Raw genomic sequence first — 27,500 nt, 5'->3', positions numbered from 1 at the left:
ATATCCATTTATTTTTCAGTTACAATACAAAAATGGCAAAGGCTTTGCGGAGAAAACCTTACTATGGCTCAAAGCTGATCTCATAGCAGCATGCCACACAGTGTATGACCATGCATCTTTGCAAACATGATACATGCACTCTACCTGGCAGTTCTCTTCATACATTTTTCTCCCCAGCTTTTTCCTTAGTCTCTCTGTTGTACTGATTAACAGTGTTATAGGAGCCAGTCAGTTTCTGGCCACGTGGCATCAGTTCAGTCATATTATGTTGCCATTACAAGACCACATATGTTTCTAGGACCCCCCCATGACTTTTTTCATTAAAGATAATTAAAGACTAACGATTATTACAAATAACCAATAATAACAATACCACTAATAATAACAATAATAACGTACAAAACTGAAAGAAACCCCCCTACAAAGGCAAAAGTCATTCATTACTACACTCCTTATCAGAGCCTTTCCCCCTTACAGCTCATTCTACTACACCTATAGTACTTTTTCCTTATGCTTTAATTGTTTCTATTCCTTTTACTTCCTCTGGCCCTCTGCTTCGAACTGTTGTTCCACATCTCCCTGTCACAGCATGCTTGCCTCTCCTTGAATTCCTCAATTCTCTGTTCTTATACCTCATTTTACTACATCCTAATTGTTTCCACTTGTTTTTGACGATCCAAGATCACCTGTTAACCACAGCATGCTTGTTATACTAATGACAGTAATACCATAATCTGCTGTTGCATTCAACACGTGTAATGGAAACAATTCAGTAGTCTCCTTTGTGAAAGGGTCCTTTTCAGTGGAAGCTACCCAATTAAAAATAAACTGAATAACTGAAAGGCAAGCACTTCTACTTTTGAAGTGCAAGTGGCACAGCTATCAATAAGTACCACTGTTTTTTTCAAAAACTGAAAGGCGTATTGAACAAGAGCTGATTTAGACAATTTATACAAAGCAATGTACGTTTTCAGGTTCTCATACAGTTGTTATTTTTACGTAAATTAATGATATCAAAAGTCCGATTTTCAACTATGATTCCAATACAGTACAGTGTTCAGTCACCCTCGCATGCATGTAGGTTTATTTACAAACAGATGACCCTAAAAATGTGAAACCTAAATGCAGGATTAATGACGCATATTTCAAGTGCTCGAATCAAGAAAATAACATCTCAGCAAGCATGTGGACAGTAAGTTAGAAATTCAGTGTGTTTACACAGCTATAAGTCACATTTCTGTCACCTGACAGCCATGTGCTTAGTAAAGAAGGAAAACATCAGACCAAAAGAAACTTGCCTATTGAAATGCTGCATAATCAGTACACCTATTCTAATTCATGTAACAGTAACAAAAGAAACAGTTTTACCTTTAAAGGCCTTGCGTTTCCACAGTCATGTTTCACTTTTCCATAAGGAGCACCTCCATGGGATGATCCTGAGCTGTTGCTGCGTGACCTGTCTCTTCCATCCTTGCCAGGCCCTGATCTCATACCCGCTCTGTCCTTCATTTCTACTGAACTCCCCATACAATGCTGTCCCAATCTGCCCCTTCTGCAAAAACACCTTAGAAATTACAACCTAAAATTCTAAAAGTTAACAATGTGAGAATTTTCTCTGACCTCATAGTCCACCAAAGAGAGTCCACATGTATCTCATCAGTTTGTAAACTACATGGCAATAACATTAATACCAAAGAAAGTATTCTTCACCGAATGCCTGATGACATCCACCAAGAAATTTTCACATTATGTGACCTAAACATAGACTGGCAATCACCAAACTGCAACAACCCAAGGACTCGGTAAATTATTTGGCTTTACCAATCTGATTAATTCCCTCACCACAAGGGTTGGGAAGGTGGCCTGATGGTTAAGGTGTTTGCCTTACAAACACACAGTGCAGGGTTTGAGTCTCACAAGGGATAATTGGCTACGCTTAAAATGGCTCACAAGGGCAGTTAACTTAGTTCTAATCTATGAATCACACACAACAGAAACACTAACAGAGAGCCCATACTTGACTGGATTCTAAAAAACAAACCAGACAAGGTAAAATCTTCTGGATGTTTACCAGGTGCATTCAGTAACCATCTCCAACCTATAAAAATACGCCAAACCGGTGTCTGCCAACCACCACAAATCACCAACCAACCAAAAACTGGAACTGGAAGTGAAGCAAAAGAACCTCTTCCAAAATTGGTTTTAAACGTTTTAATCCACAGTGAAACACAGTAAGCCACGCAAAAAAATACACAATGAACGCCTTCTCACTCAGCGTTTTCGTCACTACTGGACTTCATCAGATGCAATCACTCTTTGTCCTGATTCCAGTATTTCCTTTTGGTTCCAAAATGTTTCCTTCAGCTACATCAGAAAGGAATAAAATAATAAAGACACAGATTTCCAGCTCTAAAACAACTTAAGCAAGTTGTTTTAGAGCTGGAAATCTGTGTCTTTATTATTTTATTCCTTTCTGATGTAGCTGAAGGAAACATTTTGGAACCAAAAGGAAATACTGGAATCAGGACAAAGAGTGATTGCATCTGATGAAGTCCAGTAGTGACGAAAACGCTGAGTGAGAAGGCGTTCATTGTGTATTTTTTTGCGTGGCTTACTGTGTTTCACTGTGGATTAAAACGTTTAAAACCAATTTTGGAAGAGGTTCTTTTGCTTCACTTCCAGTTCCAGTTTTTGGTTGGTTGGTCATCTCCAACCTATGTAATAAGAGAATTTTACCTCATCCAAGCATATTACTTCAGTCAAATATGTAATCTAACCACATCTGACAAAGCAACATTTACCCCTATCCTGATCGTCTGCAACTCGAACATAAAAAGAACGATGCTCCTGGAAGAAGTAGTCATCCACTTCAACTACATTTTCCTGAAAATTCTAAATGAATTAATCCCACAGGGAGCAAAAAGAGTACAATCTAAAACAGCACCATAGCTAACAAACGAGATAAATCATCTTATGCTGCAAAGGGACAAAGCATGGAAAGAACAGTATAAAAACAAAACACAATCAACCTTCCATAACCTTATGCATGTTAGAAACCTCACCAAGCTCCATGTTAAAACAGACAATAAATCTTACTAGAACAACCTCCAAAATAAGCATTGAAATAATCCCAAATTATTCTGATCATCTCTAAAGAAATTAATACACCCAGGCCAAAACACCACACCTTGATACTAACAAAAATGATTCAATAACTGTGCAGTTCAATGATTTTATCCAGACAGAACTTTCCCTGATTGATGATAACCAAAAGAAAGCTTCTATCCAAACTGAAACCAAAACCCACAGCTGTCGACAGACTTCCATCCAAATTTCTAAAATTTGTTGCAGTTGCACCAGCTTTCCCCATCTCCACTCTGATCAGCTGGTCAATTACTGAATGCAATGCCCCATGCATCTTGAAAAAAAAACATATATAATACCACATCATACAGGAGGTGCACCAAATGAGTTAAGATACTATAGACCCATAGCTATCCTATGACCTCTCTCAAAAATCCTACAGAAATGTATTCATGCACAACTCATTCAAAACATAACCACATACAATCTGCGCTCTAAAACCCACGATGGGTTTAAGCCAAATCTCAGTGCCACAACAGCTGTCCTTAATTTCACTAGCACACTTATCAGAACAGAAATGATGCAACCTAGTTTCTTCACCCTTCCTTGACCTCTCCAAAGCTCCTCTTTGAACTAGCTAACCCAAGACTCTCACTCTTCCCTATCTCCTGGTAATGCAGCTATCTAGCCAACTGGCAGCAAGCAGTTAAATGGCAATAGAATCTCACTGATTTCAAACTGTCTCTGTCAGGGTTCCTCAAGTATAAATACTAGACCCCCTTCTATTTAACATCTTCATAGATAAACTTCATCCTGCTAATAAACTGGCCACCCTAGTGCAATATGCTGATGATTTGACCCTCATCTGTTCTGCCTCATCCGTAATTGAATTACAAGAAATCACACAACACATATGGATGTGGAATTATGCTGGGCATTCATCACAACTTTCTTCATTAGCTCTGTTATATAGTACATCTCCAAACTACTCAGAAGAGGAAAAAAAGGTATAACCAAAAAATACCTTATCTTTTGCTGCATATATACTGGCTATGTGACCAGCACTATGGCTTCACATCTTCAGTAGTCCTCAAGGTATGCAGCAAATAGACCAGCAAATTGCTTCAGTCAAGGCAGCAAGGTCACAGCTCAAGCAAGAGAGGACAATAAAGCAAATTGGAAGGAGATGAATAAAACATTGCAGGTCAATTTAGTTCTGAAAAGATTAGCAATATCTAATCTCATGACTAACGAAAAGGCACATGATAAGGGTCCTTCTGATATCTCCAGTAGTTCAGAAACCCACTGTATTAATTCACTGGGGACATGGTAGTCTTGGTGGACTCAGAGATTATGCTTTAATAAGTCATTTTGCAAAGTCTAACAGGTGTTTCAAACTCAAACAACTTAATGCATCCCAGCCCATATCCAGTATCATGCCCGAACTATAATTGGTAATGCCATGCTTAAGGACTTCCTGCAGGCTATTTCTTCTCCTGGATTAGAATAATTTTTTAAAGGGATGGAGTCTGTTCTTTTACAATGAGGTAAATTACAACCGGTTGCAGTTAACTTTGTCATATATGTTTTTATTTACAAAGTTAACTGATCTTTTTTCTTCATCTAGGGCAGTTATGTCTGACTGCTGGAAATATCAATGTTGGGAATGTTAACTTTTCTTGTACTGTGTAAGGTGCGCTTGAATGAAAGTATGTGGGTTTTTTTTTCGAATGTTAAAGGATTGTGCGTGCACCTGTTTGTGGATTGGGGTTAGAGTAAGGGCTAGCTAAGGGGGTAGATGTAGTGTTGTATGTGTGTTTTTGTCAAACTGCGTGTGTGACTGTCTTGTGGCATGGTTAGGGTTAGCATATATGAGTAAGATGCTACAGGTAGCAAAGTAGTGTCACTATTTTGACAAAGTATGTCTGAAAGTACAGGCTATGTACTATCAGATATTTTTAAGGTTACAAATTACAAAAGGAAAGCCTTTGCTTTCCTTTTTTGATCAGGTTAGTTTTCATAATGTTCATTTTTGATGTTTGTTAGGTTTGATGTGCCGAAGTCAATGTGCATCGATATTTCTGCATGTCAAAATTTAGGGATATAATCACTGCAGCCATATTTATATACACTCTTACAAGGTAGCATTAATCCTGATGACCAGAAACAAGCAATGCACAGTGTAAAAGCTCTAAAATTTTGACTTAGATCTGAACTTACAGCCATAGTATATGTGCCACACAAGGAATTCTTGTGTAATTAGTTAAAATCTGTTTTGCAGGTATAATGGGATGAAACAGTTCACTTACGTATATGTTGGTAAGGTTCTGTCCAGCCACTTCCACTCATTTTCTATTTCCTTGTCCGTCAGACCAATCCAGAAATTTCCTTTGTTACTTGTTTGCCTTTTTATCCATTGCTGTAATAAACAAAGCATATAATCAGCATTAGATAGACATATAAAATATGCATTTCTGATTCTTGTCATCAAAGAACAGAATAGTTGCTTCTGCTTTGAAAAACTCAATTGATAATGTGCAGTTGTAACCCCAAAACTTACATCATACAACATTTTTCTATTGTTCCAATGAGCCACAAAATAAATTGTGCCTTGCTGCTAACTGTGATCATGATATATGGTGTCAATAAACTGTATCGAACGTGAAACCTCAGTTTAGACAAAGTACCTTAACAATAATGAGATCTTGACAATCCCTGTCAGTAGGCCTTATCTAAGGGATGTACTGCTGTCATATTCTAGAACCTCATGAATCCCACCACTAAGGTAATGAGGAATAGGTGATACACAGCCAAACTCTACACCTCTGACACCAAAATTTGTATATAAGAGAGTGATTCGCCTTAAGGGTTTATAACAAATGCACACTACATTTTGAGTTATGACCAACACCTGCCACATCCAAATAAGCTGTTTACTGTAAGCTCCAGATCAGGGTTATAATCAGTGATACACCCTCTCAGTATGAGCCCAGTGCCTTCCAGTACCAACTTATGAACAGGAATTGAAACTTAAGCAAACTGTTTTTCACACACATGCACACTAACAATACTTCCCAGGAGGGGTTAATGATACCTTTTTAGTGACAATAACCCTTACCTGCATTCATAGTATACAGTCACAAATCAGATGCTAGTCTGATACAAGACCTCAGTTCAGATGATTTTTTTAATGAGCCAACCAACATTACATTATGACAGCAGATGTCCTCGCTGTTCAAAAGAATGGGCAACTAAATTTGCATCAATTCTGTGAGGATACCCTTCACAAGAAAAATTAGACATTAGCCACAATTTTGCCAAATGAACAAATGAAAACTCTTCTAAGAGATCTAATTTCACATATAAAACAGTACTGCAATTCCACAAAGAAAGGAAAATAAATACTTTTGCACGTTTAGATTGTTGGCAAGTATAAATGCCCCTTTTAGGGCAACTTCATGGACATTTTCATGAATTTGGTTGTAATTGTTCAGAGGGAAGCTGATGTACTGTAGCCCATATGAAAGCCTTGTAGGCTACTGCAGAAAAGGCTTAATTTACTGGTACAGTCTAAGAGATGAGAGCAAAGCATGTCATCATATTATCTGTTAATAATAGGTAGATGAGAAGTAAGGTGGTAGTCTTCATGGGTTGCAGAGTTGTTAGACTGATAATTAAATCCTGACAGAATCCCAAACTCCATAAAAGATTAAATACTTGCTGCAATGTGTTGTTCATATCGTACCATACAGTTTGCCCCAAGGATATATATAAAAATATATGTATGTGTGTGTGTGTGTGTGTGTGTGTGTGTGTGTGTGTGTGTGTGTAGCTCATTTTCTCCCTGGGCTTTAAATGCATTTATAATTTAATAGTGACTAGCTCAAACAATGATACTGAATAAGGGAACTATATCTTTTGCTCTTGATTATACCAAAGTAGGCTGTAAGTTAACTAGTATTGGTGATTCAGTTCCGGCACATATTAATCTACTTACTGATTTACAAAAACCTGTACAAAACCCATTTACTTTAATAGTCTGATTATAAATTATTAACTTTTATTTTGTTTATTAACTTATTTTTAACATTTGTTTACTGAGGTAGTACACTGATCACGACTGACCACTTGCAGGTATTGCCTGGGTGAGATAATTCACAAATAAGAAGAATATGTGGACCAGAAAGGCAGTAAGCTGTACATATCAAAAACAGAACAGAAAGTAGCAATATGTAACAAATAGTGTACTGTGGAAATTAATAGATGTGCTACATTCAACTTTGCATGTTAACCACTATCTGAATATTAGTTGCATTACCAATGCTTTGGTAATTTGAGTTATTTTTGCAGTGCAAATAACAGGAATAGTCTTCATCAAGACAAAAACCTGCATTTGTATACTTGCAATCAGTTCCTTGGATAGATTTGAGAAAATATGAGTGGAGGTTCTTTGTGTTGTCAGGAGCTTTGGTCTCATAAACTATAACACCAGACTATCTTTCTTCTCTTACCATTTAAAAGACAAGTATTAACAGATACTGAAATCTTTTTGATGTTCTATATAGCACTAATGTCCCTGCAGCACCAAAATATTTTGTTCTAAGCCAAAATGCTCTGATAATGGTGGACACAGTGACATTATTTTGTTTATTGGCTGAGCTTTCGTCATCTTTTATTTTTTTCCTCACAATGTACTGTCTATATTTAGAGGATGAGACCTACATGTGTTACTCCATTATGCTAGTCATTCTTGATTTTATTAGTATCAGCACTGAAAATCTCTAATCAGATTGAAACTTTCCTCTACTAAAACCTCCTGGTTAATGATCTTTGTCATGTTATAAATACAGCACTAAGCAGTTTCATATTCAGTTGCAAAATATGCTGAAATATAGTACTTAAACTATATTTTTTAAAAAAAAGAATAGACATAAATTAAACTTATTGCTAGTCTACTTTTATTGCTGATATCTGGTTTCATAATTCTAAGATTACACAGTAAAACAGAATAAAAGATCTCTGAATTCCTAAAAAGTCAATAAGTTTATGGCCCAGAGGGAGGGAGGGAGAAAGGGAGAGAAGGTAGACATAAACAACAGCACCCTGCAGAACAGATGTGAATTCCAAAAAAATCAATACATATAAAAATGAAGTGCCACAAATATCTTGATGGGACTTCTCCTGGGTGCTGGGTATTAAAAAAAATAAACTTAAAATATGACAGAAAGATGATGCTGGCACTGGGAATACATCTGGGACAAAATCCTAAACAAACTGTCATGAGATTTCATTCAAACCTAACATTTTGGGTACCAGGAAAACTGAATAACATAGACATACCACAACAAGGTCATTGTATATGAAGCAGTGTATAGGTCATTCTTTAGGGGGAAATGCTGTAGTTAGGGTGTAGTTATCCTATAATTAAGCAATAATCCATGAGAGGGTGTGGGTATATCAGCATTTACCCACAGTTAATGCAGTTTGATTAAATCCTAATATACCCACACCCACAAGTTTGTTATTGTTATTATGCAATGACATTTAAGAAAGAAATTGCTTACCTTTCTTAAATAATGTCTTTGTATAATGACGCTGTAGTGTTCCTCCACTCCTACCTTCTTCCTTCTTTACTGATGTACTGCTTGTGCGTATGGGACTTACGTCCCCATGCTTGCACAGTACATCAATACAGTGTAGGAGAAGCAATGGAAAAATGAGAATCATCATTGTTTTTTTTCTGTCAAGGATTTATGAGGGACAGCACAGAAATGGAAGGAAAATCAGGTACATTTTTTTCTTTATTTTTGAGAACGCATGTCTTCTGTTTTGCACTGTCCCTCAACATATTCCAAAAGAAACTCTGGCCACTCAATGGTACTTCAACAGCTGGACTTTATTCTATTGATATATGCTTGATTTTCAATTGACATACTGGTTGGGCTTTCCAATCAGTGTGCGTGTTTTTGAATACAAATGAGCCATCATTGTATAATCACAATAACTTACTCATATCATGGAAACCAAATGGTTACAGAATGAGAATCTGGCAAAGAAAGTACTTTAATAATACAACAAAATATATTTGCCATAAACCTACTCACTTTCTGAAGCTTTTATGAAGCATACCACAAATTAGGACAAACACCTTACTAATCATGTTTCATTTTGACTACAGCAACCCAGACTTTATCAAGACTAAATGTCTTATATGGTCTTCTGCACTCACTTCCATTAAACTTCTACATCAACAGAGAACAACAGCCAGATACAACTCTAGAAAACACAGACTCCTACATGGCTGACATTTCATGAAGTCATTGCACATTTATGTTAAAATGTGAATCACCAGCACAGTACACCTGCTGTGTTCACAAGTAACATGTATATAAAAAATCATTTTACAAAATCATACACAGTAATGCACTACACTGCACTGCATTTCTCAACTCTTAATATTAAATGTTATCCTTTCAACCAGTGTACAACTTTTTACAATGTCCATATTATCTGTACATTTTATTCCTTACATATTGCAGACAAAATGAGAAGAGACAATAAGTTACACAGATGACAGAAGGCAGTGACAAAAAGAGAGGACCCATAAATGACCATGATAATGATGTTGTAACAATACTGTGTAAGGCATCATCATTTAAGCACTGCAATGGACTTACAAATTTCCTGACTAAGCATCTCCTCTAACAGAAATGTCTCTTCTTACTAAAAGAAACAATAACACCAACATTTAAATTCCAACTCTGTTACACAAACAACTTGAAATAAGTTAATGGCACATCATTTTATCAGTTTTGAACTTTGCTCATTTTGGTATAAGGATATCAGGATATCATGTTTCTAGACTGCAAGCTTAGGTTTGGTGTAGAATTCATAACAAAAATTGAGACATTTCCAGACATGCCATTAAATCAACCTAATGTTATTAAACACTTATACAGGAGAAACATTACAATAATGGCATATATAATTGTGCCAGTGACATGAGAAACAAAATGCAAACTCTGAATTTGTATATGTGTAATTCAAGGAAAACTGTGTTGTGAGAAGCTACAAAAGGAAGCAAAGAACTTTATTATACAATGACCCCCCCCCATTAATATTCCAAAATGTGCACACTGATTGGTCAGCGTGCACGTTATAAATCAGACTTATACTGATGGAAAAAGGTCCGGTCACCCGGACATTTTCCATTAGTATAAGTCTTTTTTTTCAGCAATGGACAACGCAAGATCTTCGTTGCTTTTTAGATACTGTCTCACTATGTTAAATGGGTTTAACATAGCGAGACAGCTTTAAAAAAAGCAACGGAGATTCTCCGTCGCTTTTTTTAAAGCTGTCTCGCTATGTTGAACTCCTTTAACATAGAGAGACAATTTGTAAAAAGCAATGGAGATCTCACTTTCTCCATTCTTCCACCCACAGCTCTGATGTATTGCGTAAGCATATGCATGCGCAGTACATCAGAACTGCCGCAGAATACCAGACAGCTGCGGAAGGGCAGCAAGGAGGCATTATACAATGCCATTATTTAAGAAAAGTAAGTATTATTTTTCTTAAATAATGTCATTGCATAATAGCAATAACCCACTTCTGGGTGTGGGTAATGCTGGATTTACCCACAGTTGTCATTGTATGGCCACTCGGGCTTCGCCCTCGTGACCAAACCACACCAACCATGGGTAAATCCAGCATTACCAAAACCCAGGCGTGGGTTATTGCTATAATAAACTTACTACAGATCAAAGCTGTCAAACATATGGGCAGGAGAAGTTGTAAAAGACAACATTCTATTACATCCAAATGCTAGCCTAAAATATGAGAAGTCCATCAGGAAGTGAACTAAATAAACTGATTAAGTGCTGTGGTCCTATTTTAAGTAAAGACCAACCAATGGTTTATATGCATAGAGCTAATAATGAAGAAAGAGAAATCAGGCGATAACTTCATAAGAGGAAATCTCAGAGCTACTATTAATCCTTCATTAAAGAGCACACAGCAACCCCTTGTTGCATTTTTAACAAGTAGCAGCTACAGTTTCAGAGTCTTTTTTCGTATTCTATAAAAAACTTTTTTGTTTCTCAAACAATAAGTACACTATCAGGATAATTTGTGGTCATGGTTGAAGGTACTTGTGCTTGCTACATTTTTTTTGGGGGGGGTGTTTCAATCAATTTTAACACTTTTCTTTGGTTCTCAATTTAAATTTGAAGGGGGACACAAGTTTGAGGAACTGCATAAGGCACCAAATAAGTTAGCTATGATTCTGTCATCAGGTTTTGAGGCTGTTCTGCATTTTCAATAACCAACCTCTTCAGCTACTTTTAGATTTAATAACTCCCTTTTTAACAACAATTTGTTAATTACTACCTATTTCTCACCTCTATTTTAAAATATTACATTATAACAGTTGGGCTTGATGAAAAAATTGTACTTGTTTTAGAAACTTACTCTGTCTCTTACCATTCTCTCATTCGTCTTCCATAGAATACATGTTTAAACACTCCAGAGTTTCTTTGAATCATTTAGCCATTTAACCTTCCATGCAGTGATAACTTGGTCCCTCTCATGCAAAATTAAATTTGCATCAGTATTTTAAGGTGCTTGTTTGAGTAGGGTATATTGTAAGGAATATGATATATAAACAGTGGCAGTATATCTTTTGCTAAAATCAGGTTTAGTTTTACATATAGTTTTGAAGACATATTTATTGAGTTTAAGCAGAAAAAATGCTTCAGGGCTTTAGTTACTCTTTTAAGTTCACAAGTTAGGCAAAATGTTCAAGTCTTATAACTTTAAAGGAACACTATCTCAGTAATTGTTGGATCAAACACCACAGCCTCAGTCCAATCATCCAAAGGCTTACTAAATTTTGTGTTCTTACTTTGATGGCGCATTGTGGTTTTTCTTCTTTGGACTTGTATGGATATATTTATGATACCATACATAAAAAAATGACATATTTAAGAAATACTGCAACTAAGTGAATGCTAAATTTACAAAGTAAATACTAACAGTTCAATTAAAAGAATTCAAAAAGGTGTAATCCTAGAACAAGTATGTTCATTTACTTGCTTATTCTTGTTGACAGTAATCTAAGTATTACACTTTCTTCCAATTAAGAAAGCATTTTATATACTTTAAAACCCAGTAAAGACTAAAGAAAAGACTTGTTAAACTTCTTATAGGCAAATATAAGCTGAAACTGATATATCTATAATGGAAAGTATAATGCCCCTCTGGAACTCATTTATCCTTATACCATAACTGCTTAATATCAGGTATTATTTTTGTAAATTTATGTTGTACTGATTTTATGCAGTTAAACTGTCAATTATTAAAACTACATAACACTGTATTGTATTCCAAACCTGATCTGATATATACCTTAATAAACTTGATAAGATTGTAACTAGTTGTAAAGTTTTAGAGAATCAAATCCATCTGTCTCAAGGCCTTATTACAGATGGCTCTCACCAATTTTAAAAGCAAAAAGAGGAACCAGTCAGTATACCAAGAACCTTTTATTGACTAACTTCTAATAAATCAAATGGAGACCAGCACAGATCCTTGGGGAACATCTGATTTCACCAGTGCTGGATCAGATTTTTTTTCTTTGAATCACTACTCTTTGGGTTCTTTCTCTGAGCCAGTGATTAATCCATCTACATAAATATTAATTAGTCTTATACTGTCCTAAAGCCAAGTCAATAGTGTGAAATGATAGTAAATCAAAAGCTTTGGTTAAATCCAAATAGATTACACCTATGCTAAATCTCATCTCCATAGCCCTAGAGATGTAATCATAAAAGCCTGACAAATTAAAGAGTGGTCTTTCAAAAATGTTGAAAACTATCAAGCAATGAAAGATTATTTTTTTAAGGAAGATTTCACTTCTACAGCTCTTAAAGCATTTGCATAATATTGGTGTTAGATGTGCTGGATGATAATTTTGTACTGCCATGTTATCCCAGATTAAAACATTGGATTTAGTAGTGATTCCTTCCAAAAACTTGGTACGTATTGATTATAGATCATATAATTAAATGTCCAAGATAATACACTCACAAAATAAATTTTTATATTAACCAACAAAATTCAATGAATACAATCTGCTCCAATCAATGTATCACATTTAATTTTATTTAAGGCTCTTAATAACATCTCTTGAGTAATATTAGGACATTTTGTCATACAATCAGTTCTTTTTTCTTCCATGGATTGAGAATAATAATCACTTGTATCAGTGCCAAAACCACTAAAATATTCATTAACTTTATTAGTTATTAAATTATGATCAGTAATCATTGACCCATCTACAAAAATTAGAATTAATATGATCTGCTTTATTCCTGAAGGAATTAATATATTTATAAAATTTTGGGGTGTTTGTGTGATCATTTGCCAGGAAATTTGCATACTTTTTCATTTGTTATACTTAGTGTTAGTTCTTTACTTCTCAGTTTTAGTTTTTTATTAACCCTTTATGGAAATTTATGGTAAGCACAAGTAGACCTCTTTTTTCTATTATATAATATGTTCAGATTATATTTCCATCATACTGAGAATTTATTTTTGGAATTTACTGTTCTACAGCAAGTTCTCCCAACTACATTTTTTACACAATAGAGAGTCTATATCTAAAGATAGCAAATTATTTTAACTGATAATAATCAATTAGACTATAATAATTATAATGATTGGTCCATACTTTCTGTTTACTCTTGGCAACTATTTCAAATGAGAAAAACACATGATCAGACAATCCTAAAGGAAGAGAAATCTGAATATTTTCAATTAAAATCAAACTATTGGTTTATCTTTACCTAATAAATATTATGATGTTACTACTTCATGTTTGTTACAAAATCATTTATGCAATATTATGATACTCAAAATTCTCATATTCTCTTTCACAATTATTTCAGCATTCATTTACTTGCTAGTCAGTAATAGAATAATTAATGTCACCTATCAGTAACAGGTTTCTATAATTTAAATTCATATTTAATGTAAACAGATAATCATAGTAGCTAATGCCAGTGTAGGTATATGATAAAGTATCGGTATTATAGGATCATACAACAATATTTCATAAACTTGGAATGTTACAGACTCCAACTCAGCAACGGTCTTTACAAGTTTACAAAAAATTGAATTTCTAACCCATAATGTTATGCTTCTACCTCTCTTGTTTGTAAGCATTCAAATTTGTTATATCCTGGTATTTGTAAGTCAGATGAATTCCATGTCTCAGTAACAGCAATACATTTATATACCTCAGAAAGTGCAATAAATTTTAACTCACTTCTTGTACTCCCCAAGCTTTGACCATTACAACAGAAACATTCTAAAGATCTATTAAATTTCCTGTTTATATTGCCCAAATGGATCCATTTATCTGAAGCCTTAAAAAAATTCAACACAATTCCTAAACAAGCCTGACAGAACCTTAGATCCATAGTAATTAAGATGAACTCCATCCATTGAAAACATTTTTAAATCCTAGGAGTAGTTTTCCCAAATTTTATTAATTTAATATTGTAGACAACACTCAATTGCCTTAGCCAATTATTAAATAATTTTGTCTTCAAGCACTAGTAATTCAACCAATGCTTTCTAGAAAGGATTTCAATTAATGAAAACGCTAGATTTAAACTTTTGAAATACTCAGTTGTATCAAAATGCATTTTCACTTTATTTAATGGTGCATTTCTTCAATTATTGGTACCTCCTTGCAAAATAAATTTCTTACAGGTTGGTTTAACCTCAGTTAACCTTAGTAACAAGCCAACATAATCAATTAACTGCAACTCTGGCAAAGAGGAAAATATAACATACTCTTTATTCAATTATGTTATTTGACTAGCAATGCATTTTACATAAGTCCCAAATTGCTAGTAATGCAGAATAGCATCATTTAGTTGCAGAAAATAAAACCAGACTTTTCACTATGTTTATTAATATCTTTACTCACTAATTAACCTACCTAAAGCTCTTCTTTTACATGTTCTTATCACTGAGATATCTTGCCATCATCAGAGCAAGGATTATATGAAATACTACCAGTTAAAGAAGAAGAAGAAGAAAGATTTTCATCCAAATTTACTATGTTGAAAACAACATCCTCTTTATTTGAATGAACCAGACATTGATGTTTGCTTACTTTAGCTGAATTATGTTCATTTTTAGACATAATACCCTCTTGATATTAGGAGATAGAAAACTTTCTAATTGTATAGGCCTCTTACACTTTCAGCTATACATTTTAATCAACAAATCATCACTCAAATCTTTCCTATGATCTATGTTTCTTTTCTTATACATAATACCAGTTAACACCAATATCATATTTTGTAATAAAAGACTCAAAAACATTTTCCTCAATAAGTGAAATTGTACTAACACAATTTTCAGCCACACAGTTATATTTATATGATGAAATATTAGAACAATAAGATTACAAGAACTCTTTCTCCCTTTATTACAGCATGTTCTAAATCACCCACACACATCCCTGAAAGAGACAGCATAACCAATGAGTTATCTACCAAAACTTTAAAATCGTCCAAATCTTCTTTCCTAGATTGTTCACATTGTTCCCTATTAACAGATAAACCTGCCTCATTTGAAATAATACTTGGTGAACTGAATTAAATCTTGTCTACTAAATTTGTCAATATGGAAGATTTACTAACATTCTTCCTTTTAATCACTCTTCTATTAGCTTTACAGGCTTTCTTTTCCCTCTTAACTGGAGTTTTAAATGACTTAAAAAGTAAACTTTTCCCTGCTTGCTTTTGATGTTGATCTTCATTCAACCTCTGACTGATAAACTTTATCTCCCATATCTTCATCCTTACTTTCTCATTATTATTACTTTCTATATCTAAATGCTCCGGCTGCCAATTTTTAACAAATTCAGAAACAGACTTTAACCCTACTCTACTGTTGCATGTACACCCAGTCTGAAAATCAAGTATTTACTATTTATAATTAAATTCACATCTTCCAAACATTTACAGTTAGTACACTTTTGTTCTAAATCAGAATTTACCAGCAATATCCGACAAGTTATATATTTACCGCAAAATTTCTGACTAATGAAATCTTCAAAAATATATGAATTTAAGGAACCATAATGATCAGTTTCAAACTATTATACTTTAGTCGAAGTAACAAAACTAAGTTGCTATAAACCTATAACTACTTAAATGCCACAATACTCAAGCAACACCAAATAGCAGAATATAACATCTTCTCAGCAGCAGAACATTTTTAGTTCAACACACATATCCAAATAGTAAGACCCCCCATTAAACAGTATGTGCTTTCAGTGCTGTTGAACTAAATAAAATAACAAAAATCAAAGTTTCTTCACCTCTATCCTTAAAAGGACAGCTAAAGAAGAGTTCACAGCACACCAATCACCCCCAAACAGCAGAATATAGTGTCTTCTCAGGAGCAGAACAGCTATATTTCAGTAAATAATCCTAAAAATAAAAAAACACATCCCCCACCCCATTAAACAGCACATGCCTGTAAAACTAAATTAAAGGCAAAACCAAAGTTTCTTTACCCGTGTCTTTAAAAGGACAGCCAAAGAATAGTTCACAGTACACCAGTCAACAGCAACATATTGCATCAGCTCAAGAACTCAACATTTATAGTTCAGCACAGCCCCAGATAGGAAGACATGCACCCCCACCCCCATTAAACAGCACTTACTTTCAGTGCTGTGGAATTAAATAAAATAAAATAACAACAATCAAAGTTTCTTCACCTCTGTCCTTAAAAGGACAGGCAAATAAGAGTCCACAGCAGTCCAAGCACCACCAAACAACAGAATATAGCATCTGCTCAAGCGCAGAACAATTATAGTTCAACACACACATAAGCCCAGGTAGGAAGACACCCCCATTAAGCAGCACATACTTTCAGTGTTGTAAAACTAAATAAAATAACAACAATTGATGTTTCTTTACCAGTGTCCTTAAAAGGACAGCCAGGGAAGAGCTCCCAGCACACCATGCATACCAAAAAGGAAAATATTATATGCTCAAGAACAGAACAGCTATAATTCAGCACAGCCCCAGATAGCAAGACAGCTATCCCTCCTAATAAACAGCACTTCAGAAGCGAGAACTAAAACCCTGTATCTTGGTCTGTGAGGTAAACACCTAAACCATTATGCCAACCATCACATTTTCACTGTACATATCTTTAAATGGGTCTACTGTATAAGTTCGAAAATACACTTCTTCGAACTCACACAGTACACCCTGGGTTCAGCGAACGGGCTACTACTGATTTTAGTGCAATAGTTATGGACCTTAGGGTTAGGGTGCAGGTCATGGTAAGGGGATAGCTAGTAGGGCTATCCCCTTACCATGACCCACGCCCTAACCCTAAGGTCCATGACTACTGCACCACAGTGGAGGATAGCTTGTCCTCCACTGTGGTGCAGTAGTTATGGACCTTAGGGTTAGGGCGCAGGTCATGGTAAGGTGATAGCTAGTAGGACTATCCCCTTACCATGACCCATGCCCTAACCTAAGGTCTGTAACTACCGCACCACAGTGGAGGACATAGCATGTTTTCCTGCTGTCCTCCACTGTGTTGCGATCTGTTCATAGAAGCTGAGTTCGCGAAAGTGCACTTTCACATAACTGAGCGGTCTACTGCTCTTTTTTGAATACATGGTATTCGATGAAAAGTAGTAGACCCCTTTAAATATATCACAATGCTTCAGACTTAATTCTCTGGAAAAACTTTCCAAACTGCTTAAAGCTGCACTGATTAAGTTAGCATTCATTGACCTAGACAGCCTATAGAACTCTCGTAGGTAAGAAATATATTTTTAAAATTAAATATCATCTATTGACAAAGTAGTGAGGATATGGTGGCAATCCCCAGTGCAAAGCAGACTGAATAGGAAAAACTCTGGCAAAGAGCAGTCTGAATAAGTTATTGTTTCACTAGATGTATATAATAAATAACATATGACAATGTACAAGTATAGTTGTGTGGGGGTCATTAAGTCACAGAAAGGTATTGGTGCTGGAAAACAAAGGAATACATTTGAATGTTGCAAAAATATGCCAAAAGTACAGGCAGTTGAATACAAATGCTAAATTGGATGGAATAGGATGTGTTCCTCTAGATCACTAATTAATGATGGTGATTTTATTGTATTAGTTACACCATTACAGTATATAATTTTCTGTTTTAATGTAGAAAATGAGACAGAGAACATGTAACAGAAAAGCTCAGTGTTTTGACTTCCAGTGGAGTAAATGCTTCTGTCTTGGGCCTTGTGCTCCTCTCTCTTTTCACATATTGCAGACTTCATTTTATTTCTTGTTTGTTTCAGCCTAGTACCTTGCATAAATATCTATTTTTTAATTTTAATCACATTTTTTTGTAAACTTTACTAAAATGTATTTTTAGACAAACCATTTCCCAGGGATGCTATTCCAACTCTTACTCTCCAGCTTCCATAACTCTCAGACTTGAATTAAAACTGATGGCTTCAGATTTGCAGTACTGTAATGTTCAGGAATTTACTTTTAAAGGGAATTTTGGTAAACATAATTGGTAAGATATAAGTGGAATCTTCTGCTACAGGATGAACTGTTCATTAGCAAAAGACAACGAGCAATCAAAAAGATGCAAACAAATGTATATTTACCTGCTCCTCTTTGTCATTTATAATGACCAAGGATGATGATTTCTCTTCACAGATCTTTTGGGCTTCCTCAAAAATATCAACATCAGTTGAAAAATAATAGCACTTCTCTTTAAAGTTTTTCCAAAGAGCAGGGCAACCTAAAAGACAGAAAATGGTCAGTTCTACCTTTGCCGTTGTGCATTAATACATACTTTTTAATATGGATATTAAGAAAAATGAGAAGAAGCTCTGCAGCAAAACAGAAAGATAATAAAAATCCGAAGGACAAAAACCATGCTGTGTGCTTACCATGCACTTTACTGAGGCTTTGTTCTTGTGCTTTCATTTTACCAGTACTTCTGAAGAAGTCTTGGTTTTTAAGAGGAAAGTGCTCAAACAATGTCTCAACAAATTGAGGACACAGTGTGTTTTTTGTTCTTCAGACTTGTATGGCTATGTTTATTGATGCCATAGATACTTTTTGGAAATTACATATATAAGAAATACTGCAAACAAGTGAATACTGCTTTTATGAAGTAAATGTTAACATTTCAAGTAAAAGAATTAAAAAAGTGTAAACCTACAACAAGCTTTGCTTTCTAATGATGTGACCAGTAGAAGACTCAAATAGAAAGCAATCTATGACATGAAGATGCAGCAAATCCAAACAAATAAGAGCTAAACAGAAATGTGGGCTCCAGTGTCAAAACACAATTATACCATGACCCCCCCCATTAATATTCCAAAATGTGCACACTGATTGGCCAGCGTGCACGTTGTAAATCGACTTATACTAATGGAAAAAGGTCCGGTCACCCAGACTTTTTCCATTAGTATAAGTCTTTTTTAAAACACTGTCTCGCTATGTTAAAGGAGTTTAACATAGCGACACAGGTTTAAAAAAGCAATGGAGATCTCCGTTGCTTTTTTTAAAGCTGTCTCGCTATGTTAAACTCCTTTAACATAGCGACACAGTGTGTAAAAAGTAATGGAGATCTTGCTTTCTCCGTTGCTTTTTTTTTTTAAACCTGTCTCGCTATGTTAAATGGGTTTAACATAGTGAGACAGCTTTAAAATAAGCAACGGAGATCTCCGTTTCTTATTTTAAAGCTGTTTTGCTATGTTAAACCCATTTGACATAGCAAAACAGTTTGTAAAAAACAACGGAGATCTTGCTTTCTCCATTGCTTTTTTCAAAACTGTCTCGCTATGTTAAATGGGTTTAACATAGCGAGACACCTTTAAAATAAGCAATGGAGATTCTCCGTTGCTTTTTTTAAAGCTGTCTCACTATGTTAAACCCATTTAAAATAGCAAAACAGTATAAAGCAACGGAGATCTTGCCTTCTCCGTTGCTTTTGCCCACAGCTCTGATGTACTGCATAGGCATACGCATGCGCAGTACATCAGAACTGCCGCGGAATACCAGACAGCTGTGGAAGGGCAGCAAGGAGGCATTATACAATGCCATTATTTAAGAAAAGTAATTATTTTTTTTTAAATAATGTCATTGTATAATAGCAATAACCCACTTCTGGGTGTGGGTAATGCTGGATTTACCCACAGTTGGCTTTGTTTGGTCCCTCGGGCTTCGGCCTCGGGACCAAACCATGCCAACCATGGGTAAATCCAGCATTACCCACACCCAGGTGTGTGTTATTGCTATATTAATTCTTACACTTACTGTGATGTTGTGATGCTCTCAACAATGGTGGCAGGTGCCTGCCAGACCAAGTTTGGTGTACCTGAGGGACTCACTTTGTTTTTCCCTTTGTGTTGTTGTGGATTATTCCACTTTGACTGTGACTAGCTGTAGATGGTCCAGTGAGACCATGTTTGCAGAGAGAAGGGAGATCTGTGATGAAAGTGATGGTTGGTGTTCCAGCTATGAATGCAGTGGAATTAGCAGAAGCAGTTTTAGAAATAGACAGCTGGGTTGGAATGAAGGACCATTTGGTAATGAGGACAGGACAGGAACACGTCTGTCTGCCCAATTTGCTCTTGTCATGCTGCCTGCTAGATTGCAGACCTGATTAATGTTTATTTGTTATTTGTTGAACATTATTTGTCACAGCTATTTCTATCTTTAATACTCATATGGTCTTTTCTGCTGTTAGATTTTTTAAAGTTTGTACAGTAAAATTTGCTTGTTGATTTGCTCCAGTGCAAAATTTATCAGCATTGCAGGAAGATGTTGCGACATGAAACTGCTTTGTTTTGGACTCTGTTCAATTTAAATGTTTTGTTTGTAAGATCTTAGACTGGTATGAATCTTTTTTACTGATGGTTGCTAGTGCGATAGAGTTACAACTATTTTAGTAGTGTTATTTATCATAGTGTAAAATTGTTGCTAGTGCAATAGCGTCACAACTATTTCAGTAGTGTTATTTATCATAGTGTAAAATTGTTGCTAGTGCAATAGTGTTACAACTATTTCAGTAGTGTTATTTATCATAGTGTAAAATTGTTGCTAGTGCAATAGCATTACAACTATTTCAGTAGTGTTATTTATCATAGTGTAAAATTGTTGCTCTGTCTACTGCAGTATCATTCTCTTTTAGCCACACTTTTAGTTGACTTGCACATTGAGATTTATTCTTAGCAAATCATTGGCTGTATTATAATTATTTTTTATTATGATGTAGTTTTACATTGTATGAGTGACTGTTTTATTGTAACACACTTAAGAAATAAGAAACATAATAAACTTGAACTTGAGTTGAACTTAACACGATGTCCAAAGAGCCACTGTATTCATAAAAATATATATACACCAGTGTACAGGACCTGTGCTCCCCTAGAGCTGTATGTAGTCTGGAGAGTAATGGGATTCATAACATAGAATGCTGCTACTGCTCTTATGAACCACAGCACTATCTGATCCTTCACTGCACAAGGGAACCAATCGGCAAATCCTGAAAATCAAAGATGTCTCACTAGCAGGTTAAATACATAATAATATTATGCACAAAGTATTTTCAGAGTAGGAGCTGGAAGGAGTTCAGATGAACCATTACAGGTAAGAGTAACAAAATAAGATATATATGGAAAGTATATGTAAATAATCTGCTTCTGTTACAGATATTATATGCTGTGGGGATGGCAGGGCATGTTTTACTATGTCTACCCCCTCATATTTTGGTTCTGAAAATTGCAGTTGCACTGAACTTAGATAAATGTTACCCCCAATATGCTCTATTCCTGTTCAGTTTTTAAGGGGATGAAAGACACTAAGGACACACCAGCTCCTCTCATACAATATGATGATCTGTTCCAAAGCAACAAAGAAGCCATACAGAGTATTAACTGCAATCTGTTTGAAGGGGGTATGCAATTCGATGCTATCAGTGATGTCTTCCCAGAAATTACTTAAGTTACCTTACGTTAAGGAGGGTAAGAACAGTAAGACATTATTTATTGGTGGCAATGACGGTGGGCAACTCACAAAAGTTTCACCCTCATTTGCCATGGCAGTGGATAGAATAATACCGTCTCCATAGCTTCCCAAATCCCGAACCACTGGGTCTACTCTTAGGAGTGTATTATCAATGTGGTAGTTTCCAGGGATAGTTATCTTCCCAAAGGATACTATTATGCATTTCTTAGCACTGGGTTTTAGATCATGACTCTGGCACCAGTTATTAGCCTGTGCCAGGCCTTCTTGGAGGGTAATTGTATCTCTGAGGGATTCTATGACTGTGCCTAGTTTGAATCATCTGCAGACTTTTTCAGCAGGAGGCCCCTGTCATTGACCTTGACTTCTAAGAAGTATATGCTAAAAAGGGGCTGCCCTATACTGAGCTTTGAGGGACTGTGCAAGTGACAGGCCACTTTGAGGATTTAGAGTCCCGTATAGTAACTTCTTTCATCCTATTTGTGACCAGCTGGCTATCTAGTGAGTGATATAGGGGTTTATACCTATTTCTGTGAGTTTCCAACAATGCCCAAGTGGGGTATTGGGTTAAATTTGGCCAGGTCAAAGTAGGCAGTATGCACCATTTTGCCTTTGTCCATTGCTTTGGTGACTTTCTTGAAGAAGTTCACCAGGTGTAGTAGGCATGACTGTAGATCTTTCATGAAAGGTTGCTGTAACAATAGATTATAACATTTAAGTTTATCCATGCTTTGTGTTTATCTGATCCAGTTAGAATTTTTAGTGGCTCTGTCTTTGTAACCTCCAGCACAGGTCCTGCACCTTTAAAAGTACTGATATGGATAGTGCAATCCTCCCATATAAGTGCACAGTATTTATCACTTTTCTAATTCTTAAAGGTAGGTTGAATTTGAGGGGAATTGATACCATTTTGTTTATGTGTGTTTGGTGTTGGCTGTGTAGTGTGTCCTGTACTTAATAGTTTATTGATTGCAGCCTAGAACAGTTTTGGATTATTAGTATGTATGTTTTGATTAAGTAGCAGGTTTTCTAATCTTTGGTGATAAGCTATTATGTTTCCTAGTTGTCAATGTTTTAGTAAAGTAGGAGCTGCTTTATTTATTTACTTTTGTACAAACCTTCCATGCTTTGTATTGTTGTTTCATGAATTGTTTAGTTGCTAAGGATACTCATGGGACAGGGTTGGCTTTGACTCTTTTTATTCTTGGGGGGGGGTTGTGTATTGTAATTCCTGAAATGTGGAAACATTGTAGCTAAAATGTGGCAAAATCTATGTAGTCAATGCTGAAATGGCAAAGTTAAAAAACAAAACAAAAAACTGAACATGCTGATGAGCTATTTGAAACCTGAGGAAATTCCTGTGGTATGGCTTTACTACAGTAGGAACATAAAGCATTATTCTTGTCTAGTGTTGCCAAACAGGACCCCTCACTAGTGCAAAAGTTCCTTGACTTTGTTAACTCAAATGCCCTAGTCAAATTGTTCAAGCCCCAACAAGAGGAACAAATATACTAGATTTGGTCCTCACTAACATGACAAACAGATGTACTACTGCAACTGTTGGACCCTTGTTAGTTACATCGGACCAAAAATCAGTCGCCTTCAAACTGGCATTAACACCAGAACTCACAAAGGGTGAAGTCAGACTAAAAAACTTCACCAAGGCAAACCATACCCTCCTAGGGGAAGATATAAATGGATTCCAGACCCCACCCCAGATGTAAGTGGTAACTACACCAGAGCTTACACTAAAGCAATGTACAATCACTTGTGTACATGTATAGACTTGGCTGTTCCAGAGAGAATCAAAGCCAGAGCCCCGAGTAAAAACAAGCTGCCCTGGTAGACATCCAGAATCAACAAGCTTTACAACAAATGCAGAAAGTTGCTGTTTAGGAAAACTAAGGTGAGGCCCCAACAATGGAAAAATATCCTCCTCAGACTCAACAAGCAAATAAGACAACATATCAAAATCTTTTACGGGTAACTTTGAGAAAAACTTAAAAATCCCTGCCAAGGATAACCAAAAGGCCTTTTAAAACTACTTACTGAGCCTAAAAGGTAGGACCCAAGCATGTGCCGAAGTAGTGACTAACAATATCACACACACTGATCCCGCAGAGATAGCAAACCTGCTGGCAGACAGATTTGGTGAAAATTTCACTCCCTTATCCCTCCAAACTTATCACAAACCTTGCCTCCAAATCCCCCCCCCCCACACACACATATCTGAAGAGCAGATCATTACAGCCTTGTCTAAGACAAAAAATACAGCCTCTATGGGACCAGAAGGCATTCCAGGCTGGCTTCTATACAAACTAAAGCATGGACTAGCATCACCATTAAGTACCTTATTCAGTCACAGCCTAACCACAGGCTATGTTCCTGTGGAATGAACAGCAACAGTTATTCCCATCCGCAAAAGTCACTTATCTACAGACCCGGGGAATTATAGACCCATAAGTCTGACCAGCCTCATCTGTAAGGCCATGGAACGTATCTTCATGGACCTCATAAATAAAGATATAGGTGACCTCCAAACCCTGAATCTGATCCAATTCAGCTTCATCAAGTACAGATCCTGCCTGTTAAACTTGATGGATTTCTTTGAGAATGCAACCAGGACCACTGACGAGGGCAAATCTGTGCACACAGCATACCTCGACTTAGCCAAGGCCTTTGACACAATCCCACACACAGGCAAATTACCCATAAACTGAATGTAAACCCCTTTGTTGTAAGATGGGTTGCCAACTGGCTCACAAACCGGTCACACACTATCAATGTGGGTGACTCCACATCAGCCAGTAGACCTGTCACCAATGAGGTGTCAAAAGGGTCAGTACTGGGTCCCCTACTGTTTGGTATATACCTCTCAGAAGTTCAAGCCAAAACTAAGGGGCTGTGGCTGACCTAGTTTGCGGATGATTGCCAACTGGGTGCAATTATCAAATCCCCAAATGATGTCAGTATATTTCAGGAGGGTCTTACACAGACCAATGACAGGTGTGTTAGTCATGGTCTCAAAATAAATGCAAAGAAATGCATCATTGTTCCCTTTGGTAAAAACAATGTCCCTTCATACTATTAAATTAACAACAATAATCTATGTACCTACAAAGTAGTAAGGGATCTGAGATCACAAGTAGACTGCAACCTTAACTTTAACCACTATGTGTCTACTGTAGTAAGGAAGGCCTTCTAGGTAGCACACTTGATTAGCAAAGCCATCACCTCTACAGCAAAAGAGGTAATAACCCATCTATACTTGTCACTAATCAGACCCATGGTTGAGTATAACACCCCTTTGGGCATGTGCTGCACAAAGCACCTGCAGCAACTGGAGAGACCTCAGAGGTTTCTAACAAAGAAAATCAAAGGACTCCAGCACGTGCCTTACACAGACCGACTAAAGTCCCTGTCACTATACTCTGTATCATATAGACGTCTTAGGGGAGACTTATGCCTGGCTTACAGAGCAATCTCCAACCCAAATCTAATGAATTTGCTGCACATCTGTAAATCAAACGGGACTACAGCTAAGCATTCCAGGGACTTAAATATGGCCTGTGACTTAAATAGGATGTGCTGGAGGGACAGATTTGTCTCCCAGCAACTGCCACATCTTTGGAAAAGGCTGCCAATTCATGTGAAGCAGAGCACCTCTATGACACTTTCAAAAGTAAACTGGATGAATGGATGGGGCACCATAAATTCATACCAGGGATAGTGCCCGCAACCATCCTGGACATGGGCAGTCATTACTAAATACAGTCCTGGGTATTGACTAGAGTATCTGTTGTATCACGCTGGAATGAAATAGTTCGGCTTAAAATGACCTCTGGGTCGATAACCTAGTAACCTCCTGTGATCCTATGATCCTAAGAAATATCTGCTGCATCATCCATTCTGAATTTCTTTGCTTGAACAAAGTATATTACTGTCTTTTTCCTGTGAGAACTGATCCAAAAAGCAGCTATATCTGCATCACCTGATGTGATGGAGTATAAAAAGTGTGATTTATTTATTTTTTTGCTTGTTCATTGGACTAGTTCACATAACTTGCTCAATGTCTCATCTATCTACATGTCATTGGCTCATTTATTTTTCCTGTACAGCAAGAGTCAGGCAATCCCTGATGGGGGTGAGAGTAATATAGCCTATATGTTTCTGTTTTGGCGACCATTACTATCTCATTTCTTCCCCCAGAAGTAGGAAAATAGGCTACTGTTCTGATACTGAAAAGTGTCCTATATCCCATCCCCATGAATGGATTAAAAGTTCCACAATTCCTGCTACTCAGAGGAAGACATGCTGTCATACATGCCTCTCTGGTCAAGAACACATCCTTCCAGAATGGGTTGCAACCACAGTATGCCAAACCACCCTCCCTCTTCTCCTAAGGAAGAGTGAACAGACTTCAGCCACTCGCTAACATCATCTCCTGGCCCCTTCAGGATCTAGGTCACTGACCCCTTCAGGATCTAGGCCACTAATCAAAACTAGGTCAGCTGGGTTATAATTATGGATTCATCCCTCTGTACCATGGGGTCAGACATGGCTTGAGGGTTTCGAGGAAACTCTCCATTACAGCCTTGAGATGTTGTTTGCAAAACCCACTTGCCCAGTGTTATTTACTGGTAATAGGTGAGGTAGTATTGATAACTTCCTTCCAGGGATAACAAGACATGGAAAAGGGAAAGGAATTAGCATGTAATCTTGTCACTGCATTATTCTGATATTTCCCTCTCCCTCCAGTACCTGAGGTGGTTGGTGATTGTTTCCCTTTGTTTTGCTTCTTGCTAAGAGGTTTCTGGACAAGTGTGTCCTTTTGATGAAAGGTCTTTCATTAAAGGGTTAGTTAGTTTGAACATGAGACAGAAGCATGGTACATTTTTTTTCAGAATGAAGAGGTGGTTGTGCCTTTCATTTCTAGGTTAGTGAGTGTATCATTTGTTGGCTGAACAAAAAGTATCTAATCACTGGGACATTTAAAAGCTGAGATTTTAAAATGAAAGTATTTTCCACTTTCCAGCCAGGAATGCTTTCTCATTAGAGCTGTTGATACAGATTAACTTGAAGCAACAACTACAGAATTATATACAAGGTGTAGTATGCAGATACCTATTTCATTTGCTGTAGTTGTGAGTTTTTCAACCAATTTCTTCTTCACAGTAATAGTAACTGCAATTTCTTGTACCTGACTTAGAAATGAAAGATGGCATGAGAGTGCTAAGAGGTTTAGACTTCTTAAAGCTAAGGTTGGGATGGAAACCATCACCTCCAATTCCAAATCAGAGGTCATATGGTACTGTTCTGCAAAAGAGAGGCTTA

General features: G+C 36.4%; 1 protein-coding gene across 1 annotated transcript in view; it reads right to left on the bottom strand.

Moving 5' to 3' along the window:
• The window catches only part of COLEC12 (collectin subfamily member 12), an 846,619-nt gene that overhangs the window by 76,712 nt on the left and 742,407 nt on the right, over positions 1-27,500 (bottom strand). Inside the window, exons 7-8 of the mRNA XM_044065237.1 lie at positions 18,794-18,930; positions 5,394-5,503 (exon numbers count right to left, since the gene is read on the bottom strand). Of these exons, the coding sequence (XP_043921172.1) occupies positions 5,394-5,503; positions 18,794-18,930 (247 nt within the window). The remainder of the gene's footprint in view (positions 1-5,393; positions 5,504-18,793; positions 18,931-27,500) is intronic.

Source organism: Protopterus annectens, chromosome 3.part0 (assembly GCF_019279795.1).
Source record: "Protopterus annectens isolate FY-2018-M chromosome 3.part0, PAN1.0, whole genome shotgun sequence".
NCBI classification, from domain to species: domain Eukaryota; kingdom Metazoa; phylum Chordata; order Ceratodontiformes; family Protopteridae; genus Protopterus; species Protopterus annectens.
The sequence above is the reverse complement of the archived record's forward strand: the minus strand, read 5'-3'. Positions and strand labels throughout refer to the sequence as shown.